General features: G+C 35.5%; 3 protein-coding genes across 4 annotated transcripts; 1 reads left to right on the forward strand and 2 right to left on the reverse strand.

Moving 5' to 3' along the window:
- Window positions 1–1,972: 1,972 nt before the first annotated feature.
- On the reverse strand, window positions 1,973–6,768 carry LOC112520425 (peter Pan-like protein). 2 transcript variants are annotated; one of them, XM_025128813.1, is made up of 9 exons: window positions 6,591–6,768; window positions 5,959–6,030; window positions 5,367–5,549; window positions 4,307–4,537; window positions 3,979–4,071; window positions 3,702–3,889; window positions 3,399–3,592; window positions 2,744–2,850; window positions 1,973–2,026 (listed from the first exon to the last, which is right to left on the reverse strand). In XM_025128813.1, exons 2-8 carry the CDS (start codon window positions 5,974–5,976, stop codon window positions 2,765–2,767), a joined length of 993 nt encoding a protein of 330 aa, XP_024984581.1. In that variant the 5' UTR covers window positions 5,977–6,030; window positions 6,591–6,768; the 3' UTR covers window positions 1,973–2,026; window positions 2,744–2,764. The 2 variants fall into 2 exon arrangements, with proteins under 2 accessions (XP_024984581.1, XP_024984580.1); XM_025128812.1 differs by lacking the exon at window positions 1,973–2,026 and having other exon boundaries at window positions 2,644–2,850.
- Window positions 6,769–10,466: 3,698 nt separating this feature from the next.
- On the forward strand, window positions 10,467–13,995 carry LOC112520426. Its single transcript, XM_025128814.1, has 7 exons — window positions 10,467–10,930; window positions 11,192–11,261; window positions 11,510–11,565; window positions 11,719–11,794; window positions 12,148–12,184; window positions 13,405–13,519; window positions 13,605–13,995. Exons 1-7 carry the CDS (start codon window positions 10,626–10,628, stop codon window positions 13,852–13,854), a joined length of 909 nt encoding a protein of 302 aa, XP_024984582.1. The 5' UTR covers window positions 10,467–10,625; the 3' UTR covers window positions 13,855–13,995.
- Window positions 13,996–14,218: 223 nt separating this feature from the next.
- Window positions 14,219–18,579, reverse strand: LOC112520424 (3-isopropylmalate dehydratase large subunit, chloroplastic-like). The gene is made up of 15 exons (XM_025128811.1): window positions 18,528–18,579; window positions 18,301–18,435; window positions 17,939–18,109; window positions 17,640–17,792; window positions 17,474–17,542; window positions 17,274–17,390; window positions 15,862–15,936; window positions 15,690–15,767; window positions 15,495–15,590; window positions 15,357–15,406; window positions 15,223–15,277; window positions 14,964–15,095; window positions 14,765–14,812; window positions 14,546–14,704; window positions 14,219–14,471 (listed from the first exon to the last, which is right to left on the reverse strand). Exons 1-15 carry the CDS (start codon window positions 18,576–18,578, stop codon window positions 14,331–14,333), a joined length of 1,530 nt encoding a protein of 509 aa, XP_024984579.1. The 5' UTR covers window position 18,579; the 3' UTR covers window positions 14,219–14,330.
- Window positions 18,580–18,827: the final 248 nt, after the last annotated feature.

Here is an 18,827-nt window from a genome sequence, read left to right on the forward strand (position 1 = left end):
TTTTGTGATTTTGCTAATCCCTTGGCAAAAATTTATATTATTTGCCACCTTTCTTAATGAGTTATTCTCATAGGTGCTTTTGGTAACAGACATGATATGACAGTTGTTCAATGTTTGGTAAGACAACAATTGATAGAACAAGACTGACAAAATGACCAATTTACCCTAATAAAAGTCATGTCAAACATCGATAGTGATTCATGTTTTGCCTTTGTTTAAGGTACCAAAAGCATCCATATTGAACAAGACCTATAATTGAGCTTTATTTTATATAATATTTTCGACTTGTTAATTCCTCTTATGCCTAACATGAATGGTAGTAATTCCTGTTACAAGGAAAGCGGCGATGAGTCATCCGTCATCGACGTGGGAAGTAGTAATTCCTATTAGGCGGATTGCTCCGGTATCTGCATCTGCATCTCCACCTTTACATATGAGATTAGGAGGTCTTTGGAGAATGTGCACTAAGGGAATCATGAAGATCCTCGTGTATCCATGACGACATCTGAGATCTTTGTATTAACGTTAAATTTTATTAAAAAGAGTTTCACCTTATTATTCACGCTAAAATTTCTTAGAAAAATTCAAGAAGAATCAACGACAAACATCAAAGCAAATATAAACATGTATTTAACGACGATTAACTATTGCATTTATCACATACGCATGCCATCAACGTTAAAATATGTTATTTTTATCTATGACGATGTTAAAAATATAATTAAGTTTAAAGATATTCAATTCGAAGGTATTGACCAGACCTTTCTAATGGTGTAATTTGTAAAAAATACGTATTTTTTAAGAGTTATTAATTAATATGATAAGCGTATAAAATGGTCACATAAACCTACATATCGAGGAGAGTTTTATGTGATTTCCCAAGGTGGGATATATTATAATTTATACATGCATACGTATATGTTTAGAGTGTTTTGAAATATGCTGTGTAACTTCTATGATTTTACATGTTTCAAAGTTTTTAAGTATGTCGTATATGTTATCATGAAAAATGTTTTATAGATATGTGTAGAGTCATGTATCGCAACGCTGATAGTAATAAGTTATAAGACACCATAAAGATGCAAGAGCTAACATGTATATTAAGGTACCTCTATGTTGCGTTACAGAGATATGCACACGTACATGCAATATAATGCCTTTGTACTATGTGGAATTATAGTTGGTATAGAATAAACGAAAAAGAGAATACTCAAATATAAAAGTAAAAACTCTCTGATTTTCACTTGTACATATCGTCGAACAGTTGGTTGGCATCTTGAAATAGTAGTAAATGAGTGCACTAACAACACCAACAATAGCTCTCATAAAAAAGGCAAAACGAAGGAAAAGAAACACTAACCTTAAATCAAGAGCTTTATCTACTGTTAGGGTGTCTTCAACCAATATAGAGTCATTTTCTAGGTTAGCATGCCTCCATTGAAGGGTCAATGGAAAACTCAAGCAGAGTGGATGGATTTGGGGATGTTGAAAAGAGGGATCCATTTGAGTTTTTTTTAATCACTATAAAAACTTCGATTGTTATTAACTCAACCAAAAAAAAGTCCTTGAATTCACCATCTGAAGACCGAAATCTCGTTTTAAGCCTGAATTTTGTGATTCTTGTTTCATTGTCCCTATGGATCGATAGTTGGTACCTTTTACCTTTATTACTTGTTGTAAGACGATAATAGACTAACATGTATACTTGCGTTACCTTCGTTTTGTGACGTTCTTTCAAGGTTGCATAAATCCGACAACACAAATACATGAAATTTGTAGAGGAGTCAGAATTTGACTAAGAGGCTGTTTACCCAAATGCTTACCCGGTAAGTGCTTACCTATAGGAGTCAACACTATAATTTATTTTGATGAGTAAGGTTTTAGTACATCAAAACGTATTGAATGCAACAATTTACCAGGTAAGCGCTTACCTGGGTAAGAGTCGTAATCTTCACTTACCGAGTAAGACTCTCCATCCTTCTCATCGCTCTTACCCAGTAAGATTCTTGACTCTTGTCATGTTTATCTGATAAGGAAATTTATTCGGTAAGCACTTACCACGTAAGCGTTTAGTAAACGTCCCCTAAGATAATATAAAATCAAGTCCTCAAAGTTCAAACCCTGATTAGACATATCAAATCAAAATTTAAGTAACATAATAGAAAAACAATTCGTATATAGACATATCAAGTCATTAAAATCTAAGCATCATTACATTAACAATTAGACATCAAATTTCAAACCCTAACCATTAACAACTAAGCATCAAACAAAAAATTGTTGTTAATAAACAATCCCTAACAATAGACATGTTTATTTATCTATAAACAAATAATATGAAATAATGCGAAATAACGTCAAAATATCAAGCAAAAAACCAACTCTTGGTTTGCGGTAGATCAGCCGGACATTATTCTCAGACTTCATTTTCCTTCTTCCACGTTCCTCCAACACAAACATACAATCGAACTTTTGTTTTTTTTTAAATATCCATGTTTTTTTGTCTAAATTTGAGAGCAAATGGAAGAAGAAAAGAAATCTCTACTTGGTGTGGTCAAATACTAGGAAAACATGCAACCTATAAAAATGCAGACACTAATTTACAGAAACCGCAAGTTGCAGTCCTTGCCTTGCGGCAGTGCAACTTGCGGTTTTGAAAAGGGAACAAGAATCGACACTCGAAAAACTGGTTAGCTATTTGAATCTGTATTCAGTATCTCGCAACAAAAATGGAAGCAAATACCTAAATGGCATTATAATGGAGCTAGTCTTCTTCTTCACTTCCCTCGGCATCTCCTTCTGAATCATCATCCTCTTCATTTCCTTCCTCTTTCTGTTCCTCACTATTTCCTGCAATAAAACAAAACAAAATATAATGTCCATTTTCTCATGTTCAATGAAAACTTCAACTAATTGGATATGGAACACCCTTCTATGCTATATAGATTCAAACCAAGGCCTTCTCCAATACACCATCTTTTTCTCTCACTAAAACATGTCAAATATATATATATATATATATATGTATATATATATATGTATATATATATGTATGTATATATATATATGTATGTATATATATATATATGTATATATATATATGTATATATATATATGTATATATATATATATGTATATAACGAGGATAATTGGAAAAAACCCATTAAGGTTATTGAAACGGTATTTCAAGCATTTTTCAAAAAGCTAGCTTATAGCTAACCAAACAGGACTTTTTCAATGAACTAGCTTATGGTTTGCCAATTGCCAATCATTAGAGCTATCACCTAATGGTCAGATATTTGTATTGAACTACCATCACCAAGTTTCATGGGACATGGGTATTGTGTGAAATTCTAATACAAGAGGAACAGAAAAGATATATTGGAAAAAAGAGTTACCGTATTGACTATAAATTACAGTGCCCGAACATAATCCTTCCTCAATCTTGATAAGCTCAAGAGTCATCCTAGGTCCAACTTCTTGAAGCTTCACCGCACTTTTAGTACAAGCCTTGTTAACTCTACCGAAAGCAGTTGCTAAGCTCACTGTTGCCGCTTCCTCATCTCCTTCACTTTCTGATCCATAACCAGCCCTTTTGATGTTATACATATATTACAAAACTATCATTTGTTAGTTTTTCACTCAAACTTATGATATACATAAACACATTATAAGACAGGAAACAGCTGAGAGATACGTACTTTGTTACAAAGTCACTCACATCTTGAAGGGTTCTAAGATCAGGCACTTGATGGTTCTGCACAAACTTTCTGATTCTACGTGAGACACCAACTGGCTGCAATCTGATAGAATAATGCCTAAAATCGATAAGCTTTGTATCCTTGTTGTAATTAATTAACACGATTCTCTGGCATGATGAAAGTTTAACCTGCAATACATTTATTTAACAATAAGAGGAGCAATCAATGACTATAAAAATCCTAAGCATATACAAGCGGAAACAAAAGAGATACTCACTGTGTTAATGTCAATGGCAGGGAAAATGTTTTGAAACATAATGGTTGTGAGCTTCAGATGTTGCTCCCCAGTGCCAAATCCAGACAACACAATCTGTCTCAAATTCAAAACACTCAATAAGCATCAAACAGCTAAGATAAAAAAGAAAACCACCAAAGCATAGCTGGAGGTACTTTTTCGAAATTAATTGGGTCAAATTCAAGATATGAGCTTGTCAAAACGATAATATAATTAGCATGCTTTCAAAGTGCTAAAATAATGACAATATTTGAATATTTACTTGATAAATCTTATCTATTAATAAAAAGCATCAACATTAGGGGATTACCAGGGGGGAGTTTTTGAATAGATCTTTTGGTACTCTTGGACGTAACTGGGAGTTAGCAATGTCAACAGCCAATGAGTATTCTTGAATTTTGAATGTAAGAGTTGGGCCCTGTGGTGTTCTTGCAACTCTCAAGTATGGGGAACTTCCTGTTTTTGATAACATAAGAAAATGTGTAACTCCCATAGGCCCGGCAACGTTCAAGAAGTCTCTGAGGTTGTTGCGTTTCTTCTCCTGTAGTTTACAACCATAACTACAATAACTACATCCGCATGTAGATCAACAATGCAGAATGGTATGAAAGAGCTTTGATACCATCCCTTGAAACAAGAAAATCAGATTACGAATGAACAACCGACCCTCTTTGGTTATCTATACACATCTTAAACCAAATTCTAATGAATGTTACATATAAAATATTTCATAACCCTAAGAACATATAGAGAGCTGAGTTATGAACATGTGAACCCTAAGAGCCCGTTTGGTATGATGGAATGTTTTTGAAGGATTTGGATTTCATGGAAGGATTTGGAATCTTGGGTGTGTTTGATTTGTAGGATTTGGAATGGAATTAAATTCCATTCTTTATAGATAGTTTATGGAAACAAATTATAAAAAGTATAAAAATAATTAAGTTACCTTTTTTATTAATTGATTATTACAAAACAAGTGTTTGACATATTTTAAAACATTATTACAAACAAGTCCTGTGAAATCCCGCGAAATACCAATTACTCACATGGATTTCTAAATCCCAGGATTTCTATTCCAGACTTTCCACTAAACCAAGTGTGGGACTGGAATGGAATCCAATTCTAAACCCCACAAAATCCAGCAAACCAAACGGGCCCTAAGGGTCAGAAGTTCATGCAATTACAGTCAAAGACATCAAACGTGACAGATCAAAACTATCTATAACGCCAAACAGCACGGTATGCAAGGTATACTATTCTAAACAAGCTAATTCATATTAATTGGGATAATATTAAGTCAGAGTAACTTGATAGTTCAAAATAATGATGTTTCACTGCCACAATCAACATAATCTACAAGTATGGTTTACCTTTAGATTTAGAGCTGTATATGGAAGCATCATCTTTCTCAAGTCTGCTTGCAATTGTTTGAGAGACCCAGGTAACTTCAACCTCGAAAAGACAAAACTTCTTGGTATCTTGTCACCGGTTACATGATCCACATTCTGCTGCGGTTGCTTCTTTATGGGTTTCACAAATGCCACCTTCTTTTTCTGATTGAAACACAAAAGGACAAATGATTGTTTCATGAAACTTAAGAGCGACATATTATGAATCGTCAAAATCCTCAAGAAAAAGAACTGGACCTAAGGTCTACAAGAACGAACAGGAAGGAGTATGATATCTCGTTTTATGAAACTGGCATTGTTGTTATAGCAAATTCATCACTGCTCCTAAGGCACGTCTACGATACCAATATCCATCTAAAAGACAATAACTTTTATGACATCCCGGTATCTTACACAGATTAAATCTCAACAGGAATGATTTTACTTCTGAAAAATCCACATCATTTACATGGTTTCTGACAATTGGGATATGATGATCGTAAGTAAACAAGTAAACTATCATCTTGCATTTAATCATCTTCACAAACTACAAAATTGGAGTAAAATCACTTACATTACGGAAACGAGCCATCTTCGAATAAATAATTCACTTGATGCCCTAAATTGTTCTTACAAACCGGCCACACTGCATCAAGCACAAGTGATTAGTACAATAACCTAAATTAAGCTTCCAAATAAATGCGTTGTGTGTGCATTGTGCAATGATGCCTCAAACTTTATCCCTTTTGATAACGATCAATAAACGCAAACATGAAACAGCAGATCTAGAAGAAAAAATAATTCAAAAACTGTAACTAAATGGGAATAAATTCAAAAATTGAAACATGAACACAATCCAACTTAATCAAAATTAAACTAAAATGAGGAGTATACATAAAGATTAACGTACATGCCTCAATTATATGCATACTTAGTCGGATTAATTTCATGTGTTCATCTTTATGATAATTACATGTAAGAAACATGATGATAAACACAATACATTGTTGATGATAGTGATAAGGACAAACGCATTACATAATCGAAAATTTCTGCATAATAGAATTTGATAGAAGAGCTTATAATGTGCAAGCATTGAATTATAATTCAATAACACAAAGATGCCAAGTGCATATGCAATAAAGGAAAGATAAGAACAGAATCAAATATCATCCAAATAAACATAATGGGGCTTCTGTCACTAACATTCGGTCAAGCCAGCAGTTTCATCCACAGACTTCCTTTAAGTTTCCTTGAACTGTTAGAATAAATCAGCCTACAATTTCGAGAGCTTCTTTCTATGGTTAGAGCTCAAGCTTCAATGGCGGACGACTGGCTTGGGTTCGTCCAATTTGGAGGTTCGTTCAATCGTTAGGGCAAGGGTATCGGGTAGTAGTGGAATACTGGGCCGACAAAGAGAAAATAGATTACATATCAATGGAGAGTGCCAAAATGGGTTCGGCCCCGGATCGACGTGGGACGGGACCGGGACCGGACTGGGACTGATTGGAAACCATCAGTGGTTTGGAAGCGGTTATGGTTTTTACGGAAATTTAGGGGGTGTTTGGTTTATAGAATGAAATTTGATGGAATTGGAATTCATCAAATGAATTTGACTTTGAGGGAATTGTAATGGAATTTGATCATGCATTTGGTTAGTAGGAATTAGAATGAAATCTCTCAATAAAATTGGAACAATCATCTTTGCATGGACTATCCCATCCATCGTCCCGCCCACACCCTACCAGCCACTATGTCACTAATGTCATCGTCACAACTATCACCCGTCCTGCCCCCACCACTTCTACCCTACCCTGCTGCTCCATAGGTGGGGATTGTTGCGAGCAGGCAGGGGTGGGGCGAGGTAGTGGGGGTGAAACCAGAGTGGGGCAATAGGTGGCAGTGTGATAGTTGTGATGACTACAATGGTAGGATGGTGGTTAGTGATGGGGTTAGAGTAAGGTAAGGTAGGGTGGGGGCAAGGCAGGACGGTGGGGTAGGTGGCGGGGTGGTAGCTGTGATGATGCTAGTGGTGGGATAGTGGTCGGGTGGCTGGGGCCAGGGAGTGGGTGGGTATGACGACAATAATAGTGGCATGGTGTTTAGTGGTGGGTTGGGGTAGGGTGGACGGGGAGGTGGGGATAAGTGAAAGCTGTAACGATGATAGTGGTGGGATGATGGTCAGGGTGATTGGGAGTGGGTGGGTATGATGACGAMAGTAGTGACATAGTGGCTAGTGGTGGTTAGGGTAGGGTGCGGTAGGGTGAGTGGCAGTTGTGGTGACGACAATAATGTTGTGGTGGTGGGGGTTAGGTTAGGGGTGTGACAATAACGTTAGTAGCATAGTCGTAGTAGGGATGTGTAGTGAGTGACCGAATGGTGGGTGGGTGTGATGACAACAGTAGTGGCATAGTGGTTAGGGTGGGTTAGGGTGGGTGGCAGCGACATCAATGGTGGGGGTTAAGGGTGGGGCATCATGAGCAATAGTAGCATGAACGTGGTGGGTGGTGATGGAATTCAATTCCTTCCATTATGCCAATGAATGATGAATTAATTAACTTGTGGAATTCAATGGAATTTGAAGGATTTCATTCATTTCAAGAAATGAACCAAACAGAGGAATTGAAATTTGGTCAAAGGAATTTGTCATTCCAATTCCATCAAATTCCTTCGAATTCCGCAAACCAAACAGCCCCTTAAGGTTTGGTCCTTAACCGGTTATGCTCGATTTTTTATAATAAAAAATAAGTTTTTAGGATTTTTAATTTAAAAAAAAAATTATTGAAAATTTTAAGGCTCTGAGCAATTTTTTTGTCTAAGGATGTTTGAAAGTTGCTGAATGGTTTGGTGCAAAATGATTAAGTGATCAGAATGATTAAGAGAATCTCATGATATAGTGTAAAATGAAATATAATTGTTTGGTAATTGTTTACGATGAAATTAAGGCGCTTAATGGTTAAGGGAGGTCCATGATACAAATCATTCAGATGGTTTTAGAATCATTAAGAGACAGACTTTTTTTTGCCAAACAAGATTCACCTCTTAACGATTCAGAAGTTGCATCTTAATGGAACTATTAAGAGATAAACAAACAACCCCTAAGGTCTCACCAAGCCATTCAGAGCCTTGTTTTCCAATATTGCCCTTTTACTTGTTCTCACGCCGCTCTCAATAGGACTTCATGATCGATCTGTAGATTCACAATTGTTTCTCACACCGTTCTCAAGATGAAACGATCAATCTGCAGATTCACGCCGCTCTCAAGAAGATACCATCGATTTGCAATTACATATCTTTTTAAGATTCTTGAAACCGTCGATTTTTGTTCTAATGAGTCGATTCAAACCATCGATTGTTGTTCTAATGAGATGTTGGATTACATGAAACCATAGATTGATGTTCTAACGAGTCGATCTGATCAATTGAATCTATTGTTACTTAAACTGATCTTGCTAAGATTCTTGAATATCTTGTTACTTAAACACTTTTGAGACAAGTTTCCATTGAATATGTTGTTACTTCCATCAATATTGTTAAGATTCTTGAATATGTTAAAACACTTTGAGGTATGCTTCCAATGAATTCGTCGTTGGATATACCTGTAGATCGATGGTATCCTTTTTAAAAGTTGCGTGAATCTGTAGATCGATGGTTTCCTCTTGAGACTGGAATGAAAAACGACCGTGAACATGTAGGTCAACGGAACTAAAAGGCTCTATATGAACCACATGAGGGGTGTCTGATTAGTTTGAGTTTGAGCTCCAAATGTCAAAAGTGTCTGGAGGTCCAGGTTCAAATCCAAGAAGGAATAAAAATCCTCTTGTGACTACGTAGGTTCAAATACGATACCCGTAAAGCGGGTGGTTGCCTTGAAATTAATCAGCTCACATAGCGGGTTAGATATCCAGGTTAATAGAAAAAAAAAGCTCTGTATGATACAGTACATAATCAAAATATGATTGGCAAATGGTTTGACACAGAATAATTAAGTGGTTAAATAAATTAAAATATTATGTATGATATAGTCCAAAATGGATATGTTTATCTGGTAAAAGTTTTGAATGAATAGTTTCAACGACAATAAATTACCATTTTAACCTTTTATATGATTCATTTATGAATGAAATATAATTTTTTGGTAAATATCTATACTATATTATAAATCATTTGACAAAAACTCTTAAAAACCATTTTTTGTGCTTGAAGTACTGTTTATTGATGCATATTACTTAAAAATCAAGATTACACATAAATTTTGCTTAAATACAACTTATTAAAGCTTAATGTTTGAATTCGTATAACTAACTACAGATAAATATAATTAAATAGAATATAAACATCTCATTTTAAATAAAATATAATTAAGATAATTATTTATATCTAACAAAATATTTAATTATTATCTTTATAAAAATTATATTATTAAACCAAAAAAAATGAATTAAAGAAATACATAAAAAAGAAGAAAATTTAAAGTCATTTTGGTACTAATATCAATTTTTTTTTCAATTTTTTATAAATCGACCGAAAAAAAAATGAAACATTAAAATCAAGATCTATCTGGCACGAGTACCCTCATGTGTATGAGGGGGTGTTTGGGATTGCTTATTTAAAACAACTTATGCTTTTCTACAAAAGCACTTATCAATTTATTATAAGTCAGAAAGATTTAACTTTTTCAAAAACTTCTTATTACCGGTTTGACACCGGTATAAATTGTTTATCCAAACACTCACAAGTGCTTATTATTGGTGTCACACCTGAATAAGTCAATAAGTTATTTATCCAAACACTCAAAAGTGCTTATTATCAATGTTATACCTGAATAAGTCAATAAATTGTTTTTACAGTAAAACACCCCTAATAAAATAATTAGCTTACCGATATCAACTACATACTCAATATATCCCTCGTTCAAAACATCTCATATTATTCAAAAATTTAAAATAAAAAGACATAACAATCAAATTTTCAACATGATCAAACCTTTCATTCTGAATTGAAACATAAACATGAAGCAAGAAAAGAATTGGGATTCAAGCAGCAAAAAGAAAGATTGTTAAATTTGGAATCCTTGGGCATTGAAGATGAACAAGCATTGATTATCAATGAAAAGCCAACAACTCCATAACAGATTTCATAATTCGACATTGGAATTCGTTTATTCACTTCAATTGGAACCCAGAGACAACAGATCCAATCCTTCAAAGTAATTTTAATGCTCCTCCTTCCACATTAATCATGGAGGTAAAGCCATCAGATTCAGACATTGTTGTTATTGAGGAATTCAACAGGACAAAGAAAGACTGGGACGATGCCTATGTGCACACCCTAAACCACATTCGTGCCATTCAAGATTACAATAACCATATCAACAACAACAACAACAACAATGGAGATTCGTTGGCCAGATTGAATGGACTTGCTCAAGACGGATTGGGTATGCTTACTACGGCACTATTCAATCTTGATCTCCTGGCCCCACAACTTCCCAGATATCACAATGCCCACTTGTTACTTCACTCATGGAACAATCAGATTCAAAGGTTTCATTCCTACCCTTTCTAATCCTAAAATGCCAGAATCTTGATCCTTTTTGGGAATTCAAGATCCTTTTCCCTAAATGGGTCTTGATCCTTTTTTGGAATTCAAGGTCCTTTTCCCTAAACGGGTCATTAGGGTTCAAACCTCACAATAAAAGGAGGGATTCTTTACATAGACATTTGATTTAGCTACTAGTTGTATATAATACATTTGATTACACAAGTTTGATTAATGGTTTTCTGACTTTCCCTTTTCTTATTGAGCCTGCGGTCAAGTTTGAGAAAAGCTAATCTGCAAGCAAAGGCTAGCATGAGGAAAGCTACCAGAGAGGAGGTAATAAACTTGATCACATTATATTCTCCTTGCTCAAGTTTGAACAGTCACTCCAAGAGGAGGTAAGACCCTGTGTTTGCTCCGAGAGATCACCGGTTCAAGTCTCCTCAGGGTCACCGGAGGGTTTGTCTAGCTGTTAATTTAGGGCCCATGGGATTAGTCGAGTGCACACCCATGGTTACCCAATAATAGTTTGAGATGGCTATGAGACTTAGCATTGTGATTTCATATCTGATATTTGATACCAGAGGGAGCTTCTCTTGGGAGGGGGAGAAGAGTCCACAGCTCGAAGGCTCAAGTTACAGTATGTATCACCATCTAGTTCATCCATGTTTATAGTACTCCAATTTCTTTCTGAGATTCTTTATGTTAACATTGTCATAATGCAGCAAATATGGATTGTTTTAGAAAAAAGTATTTCTTGAAATGTGCTGAATGCTATATATTTTGCCATCAGGACTAAAGCTGGAATGACATCTGCAGCGGGGATCATTACAGAGAGCCTTCGCCGCACACGACAGCTGATGATTCAGGTTGTTGCTTTTGATCTTGAACAGTTCTTCAAATATGTCGGAAGACAACTTTCTCATAGTTGATTCACATGAAAAAAGTATGTAAACGCGCCATTTATATACTCTAAACCATTTCTGATGTAAAAGCATCAGTTGCTAATTGCGGACCGGAGCTTCTTGGTTTGGTCTGACCATGGCTCATGATCCTCCTGCAAAAGTCCACTTACTTCTTAAGTTGCATTCAGTAAGAGAACAGAAAAACAACAAAGCAAACAAAATAGAATACGTTAAATGCTATTCTTTCTACAAAATATCTTCTTTAGGTTCAAGCATGATATGTACTATATCTTCCTTACCCGTTGATTTATTTACAGGAGGTTGAACGAAGTGGAAGCACACTCATGGCTTTTGGTTCGTCTTAATCTTTCTTTTCCCTTTTCTGGTTAAATACGTTTATATGATTTTCTTGTGGCTTCATCATATACATATATATATAGGGTCAGGGTCAGGTTCAGGGGAAAACCGCAAAAAAGGAAAAACCGAGGAACACTCTAGTAACCATTCATCCGGACGGTATGCCAATGTGCATAACATGCACACGTGCATAAAAAACAAAAACAACTTTGGTTACTTGTATGAACATGTGCATACCATCCAGATGAATGGTTACCAGAATGTTCCTCAATTTTTCGTTTTTTGGGGGTTTTTTGTTAAACCTCCCTGCATAAGTGTGTGTGTGTGTGTGTATATATATATATATATACATATGGGGGGACGTTTCATTTACAGACCATCTAATTCTAACTAGAGGTGTATAAAAAAACTATTGGACCGCTCAAACCGGTAGAACCAAGCCAAATTGGACCGTTTTTGGCCGTTTTAGCGGTTTGACGGTCTGGTCAATCTAAAAAATAGCCAAACCGCTCGATCTGGTCTGGTCTTCTTTTTGAACGTTTTTTGAGCGGTCTAGATCGAACCGACCACCAAAAATACACATCTACTAATTGTATTTAGTTTTCATGTTGTATGTTCAACTTTTATGTCCCAATTAAAAAAGTTTATCCACGACATTATGTTTTTAGTTTTCGTTTCTCAATTGACCACATTATCGAAATTGACAAAATCCCGAAATTTGTTCAAAAATCAAATCCAAAATTCCAACTATTTTTGATAGATTGGTTTAACTTTTTTCAATTTGCTCAATAATTTTTTTAATTTTAGAGATAAACCTTTCTTTTATAAATTTTTATACTATATTATAACAATGCTGTATTTGTAGAAATTTCATTTTGGATATAGATGTTATGTTTTTTTTAGTTTAAAGCCCATAAGAGGCACAAACTGCCTAAACCAGTCAGACCAAACCACCTTTTGTGGTCCGGCTTGAACGGTTTGGTTAATTGCTGCCAAACCGCTTGATTTGGAAAAAATTTAAAACCCCCATTGCGGTTGGTTTGTGGTTTGAGGGGTTAAACTGCCCAAACTGGACTGCGAACACCCCTAATTCTAACAAACTATACAAACCATAATCAATTGCTCCTTTGGTTTGGTTTGATTTAGATTATTATGGACTGAACTATTCAGTGGTGTTGGTAACTTTTCATGATAAAAGCTATCTTTGTTTAGTGCAGAGGAATCAAAAGAAGTGTTAAAGAAAGCAGAAAGAGAATACAAGGGTCATCATTCATTACCGATGCGAACACGTAAATTGCTCTTAACAATGAAACGCCAAGACGTTCTCGGCAGGTTACACACAAATCGTTAGTTTATCGTTTCCTCTTCGTATTAAATCTTAAAAACTAGTCGTTTAAGGTTGAATTTACGTGGGCAGGATTATACTTCTTGTTGGATTCGTCTTATTCTCCTTAGCTGTTCTTTACGTTGTTTCAAAGCGAATTGGAATACTCAAATTGCAGAGAAAGGTTATAGGTGCTATCAGAGCTCGTATGGTGGGAGAAGCCGAAATCGATAAGGGAACACCAGGTGTAGCAGATGCTATAAACCACCTTGCTCAGATCAATGAACATGCAGTTCCAAATGCTGATGTTGGTTTAGAACAACATATGCATGATGAACTTTGAACATTTCAAAGTCTGCACACAAAAAACACAAGATGGGCAGGTATATTTCTGTAAACAATGTGTTGTTTTTGTCTTAGGTTTTGCCAGTTTTTAGTATTCTTGATCTGTTCAACTGTTTGTGTCATTAGCATGGTTTAAAGTTCAATAAAAATGTGATTACAAGTTCGATTTAAAGAACCCGAGATGAGATCAGACTTCTTGTTTATTTAGGGTGCGCTTGTAAGCAGACTGGATGAGACGAGATGGGACAAAAATAAATAGTCTCATGTTTGGCATACCATGTTTAATACAACCATTTCTTTTGGATCTGAAAGCAGACGATGTGCATAAAATGCAAACTCATGGACATTTCTTGGGGAGTCACCAAGTAAAAACAACCTCAACCAATGGTTATCTCGTAGAGATTTATAATAACATAATAGAAAACAATCGTACAAGAAGGTTGTGTCGATGAATGAACAGAAACAGCAATGAGATCAACGCAAAAACTCTCTTGGATCGGTAACAAAACCAGTCAAAGCCGAAGCTGCAGCAGTGTAAGGAGAAGCTAGATAGATCTGACCTTCTGTGTGACCCATTCGACCCGGGAAGTTCCTATTTGTGGTCGACACACAGACCTGCAGTATCCCTTTATACAACTTAGAAGTCGAACATTATGATCTTAGCGCAGGTAAAGAAGAGAAATACTGGCCTGAGGTTCGTTAAGGCGTGCATAAACATCCCGTGGACCACCTAAACAAGCACCACAACTAGGACTTGTAGGTGTATCACAACCGGCTGCTTCAAATATCTGGGAACAAGTCTTGCCACCGGATCCTGGCACCGGGAGGGTATATAAGTCCATCCATACCTACAGAATTCTACTGTTAGCATACAATTTACACCAACTTGTAACGAGCATAACACGTACCTTTTGAGTAGCAGGAACAAGGAATGTCGGTACTTTGACCTTTTCGCCCTGCACGTTATATCAAAGGTCTATGTAACATGGTAACGCATAAACATCAAGCCGTTTACATTTCTATGATCCAAAAGGGGGTTCGTTTAGCAACACCCTTTTCGGTATAAGCAATTTGAGCCTAAAAGAAGTAAGATGTTAGAAATCTTACTGAAGCTAGGAAAACTTTGGCAGCTGCTAGAAAATCTTCGGTTTTGCCTCCAGTACAAGATCCGATATACACTCTGTCTGTTTTGACGTCTTTGCATTCCCTTGCTAAAGCGCGATTATCAGGAGAATGAGGCTGCAAAGCGTAAAAAACAACGTCTATATCACACGAATCTGAATGGGCTAGTTTCGAGTATTTCTGTTCCACTTGCTAATGTTTCTGAAAAGCATAAAGAAGTCCAATGGAAAGTAACGTATCAAACCTTCGCCACTACGGGCTCCAACTTGGAGGCATCGATCCTGTACTCAGCAACAAACCTGAAACGCAAAGAAAGACTCGAAACATGAAAATCTTGCAATTGAGATGGAGAGACGGGCAGAACTGATATGGAGTTACCTTGCTTGATCATCACTATAGACGGGTTCATAGGGCACAGATGTTCTGTCCTGAGGGAGATACAGATCTTAATGGAATCAGAACTGGACAGCACACGATGGTATTTAAACGATTTGAAGAGAGTACGATGAAGCGAACCTCAAGGTATTTAAATGTAGTAGCATCGGCTGGAATAACACTATTCTTCCCCCCAGCTTCAACAACCATGTTGCATAATGTCATTCTTTCTTCCATCTATATAACACAAATGTCTTATATAAACGGAAAAACGGAAAACGAACCAACAAAGTCCGTTGAAAATATTACACAAACCGAAAAGGACGAAGAACTTACCGTTAGACTTTCAATAGTCGAACCAACGAACTCCATTGCTTTATATGTTGCACCAGATACAGATATTTCACCGATTATCTATAACGTGAAAATGGTCAGTGAAACAGGCATGGAAGTTGGGCTGAATCGATTAAGATCAACTCAGATATCTCCAGTGCATAGTAGAATTTACTTGTAAGATCAAATCCTTTGCAAGCAGATAATCGGGCATTTCTCCATCCAACACAAATCTTAAGGTCGGAGGTACCTGGAAAACAAGATCATGAAGAACAAAAGTAGATATCGTCATTAAGCAAAAAGAGCTAGAAAACATGTTAAAAAGCCGTTACATTTCCTTAGAATGAGTACTTCCAAGAACAAAATAATTGTTGGAAATAATGTTTAATGTCACAAATGAATTTAATAAATAAATTCCATAAGCCTATCGAGGCTACACACTTAGCCTAAATTGGAAAGTGAGAAACCTTGGGGACTGGTTTTGTTAATTGTTAATAGTTAACAATTAATTAGTAAATAATAATTTATTTTGATAAGTTATTAATTATTAATTAACTAAATGATTAGTTAATTGCTAATCTATACTATATTATAAAACATTTAACAAAAATTCTTAAAAACCATTTTTAATGCATGAAGTACTGTATATTGATTCATATTATTTAAAAATCAAGATTACAAGTAAATTATGCATAAGTACAACTTATTAAAGTTCTATGTTTGAATTTGTGTAACTAACTGCGAATAAACATAATCAAGTAGAGGATAAATATCTTATTTTAAAATCTAAAAAATCTAAAATATAATTAGGACAATTATCGAGTTCTAACAAAATAATTAATTATTATTTTTATAAGAAAATTATATTATTAAATCAAATATAAATTACTTCAATATTGAACCTAAATTAAATTATAATAAAAAAATTGAATTAAAAAATTATACAAAAAATAGGAATTTTAAATAGTTAAGTTGATACTAACATCGATATATTCTTGTCAAAATTTTATGATATCTTCAAGTTTATATTTTATTCAAAAATAAAAACATCACCGCTTTTTCAAAATTACATAAGACTATACTATAACATCGACTGAGATAAAGAATAAAATGAAATATTAAAATCAAGATGTATCTTGTTGCATTGCACGAGGACCTTTCTAGTGAATTTTAAATATGCTTAAAGAGGCTTTAGAAGTCCGTTAGGGATTTAAGCCCAAATCATAGGTATTTAAACCTAACTAACTTAGAGATAAGGACATAATTAAACCCTAAGCAAAAATCGCCTCTCCCTCCTCTCTCTCTCTCTCTCCCATCTACGGCCGAATTCAATCCTAAGGGGTTCTTGAGGTCGATTTTAGTGCTCCAAGCGAGAAGGTTTCATGTTCCGGTTTACCATTTCGTGTGCGAACTGGTAAAGGGATTTTACGTTGGATCCTTAATCGTTTTGATCTACAATCGAGGTACATTTGTAGATTTTATTTGTTTCTTTGATTACATAAATGTGTTCCTCGGTTTCGTTATTACGTTTCATGCTTCCGCGTTTTTCGTATAAAGATTCAATTTTTATCATACCTAATAACTAACCTTAAGCAAAACCTTTCCAGTCTCAAACCCAAAAGCAGCGTCTGTGTTTCCAACTCCTGTAGCAAACTGGCCAAACGCACCGGCAGTGCAGGTGTGGGAGTCCGTACCAATCATGACCTGAAGGCAACAACTCAGTGTGACATTTCTATATATAGTGAGTAGTAACTTCATATTAAATGGGCTGAATGGTTTTCAGGTACCTCTCCCGGTCTGCAATGACCTTCTTGTGCAAGTGCAACATGACATACACCTTTGTAATCAGGATTAGCCTGAATCAATAAGCAGTCTTATTATAACATCCATTGAACATCAGGCAATAAGATGTAAGATGACTTTCGAGATTCCGAAAAGGCGAGAACATGGTACCTTGAAGTCGCTACGGTCTGTGATATCGTAGAAATATTTGATCCCTTGTTCGATGCAGAAATCCCTAACAAAATTGAGGTTTCTGTTTGCTCTTTCATCACTTGTGAATATGTAATGGTCAGCTATGATTACTATCTTCTCACGGTCCCAAACCTGAAACAGATTAAGCCATCAACAAATGGAGTTGATCCAGCCAGTCCTTAACATCAAATGTCGAAACAAAAATGCCTAAATCGAGCTGCTTTCAAAGATTCTAGTGTTTTGTGAATGTAGCAGTAAACAACGATTGAATTTGGTACCTTGGCATCATCCCCAAACTCTTTCTTGAAGACTCCGATGCAACCTGGGCCACAAGCATCATGTGTCATCAAGACATCAACGTTGATCCACACATTGTCACCAGGATTCACCTGGGATTTCTCCGAAGCCCTGGAGAAGATCTTCTCTGTCATTGTCATCCTGGTTTTGACCTGAAAAAGCAATCGAATTACTCCAAATCCAACCCAACTTCTCCAATCAATCAATTCAAAACATGGTTAGAAGTGTATGTGTGTCTGTGTGTGTGTATATATATATATATATATATAAGTTCGTTCCAAGAATAGCTGTAAAATACAGAGATTTAGAAAATTGACATGATAAATGAAAAAAAAGACCCAACTGAACCAGTCATGGATGGGTTTCGTGCAGATCGTTGTGGTGCCATGATGGATTCAATCTTTCTGGATACTTTTTTCTGCATGATTTGGATTGAACGAGAAGGTTGTGAAGAGAACAGAGAGACACCCACGTCATTCTGCAAATTTGAAAGGTTAGACAACGATTTTGAGTAAAACAAACACAAAAGAAGAGAAATGACTGAAACATCAAAAGGGTATTGTTCTTCACCTGGCTAAGGAAAAGGGAAGAACTTGAGGAGAGTACATATGAAGTCGCCATTGATGAAAAGCCAAGCTGGTTGTTAATGTTCAAATATATATATATATATATGCGTACATACATTATACATATATATACACACGTGGTTTTTATGCGTTTTACCCTTTTAAAGATTTTAGTCGTTTTCATTTACTTTCTTATGTTTTTTTTATTTTTTATCATATTAAGTAATTATTAGTTAAAACTAGAAAGGTATTCGTACGATACAACACGATACAACGAGATAAATAAAATATTATTAGTTAAAAT

Source organism: Cynara cardunculus (assembly GCF_001531365.2).
Source record: "Cynara cardunculus var. scolymus isolate 2C chromosome LG 10, CcrdV1, whole genome shotgun sequence".
Taxonomy (NCBI): domain Eukaryota; kingdom Viridiplantae; phylum Streptophyta; class Magnoliopsida; order Asterales; family Asteraceae; genus Cynara; species Cynara cardunculus.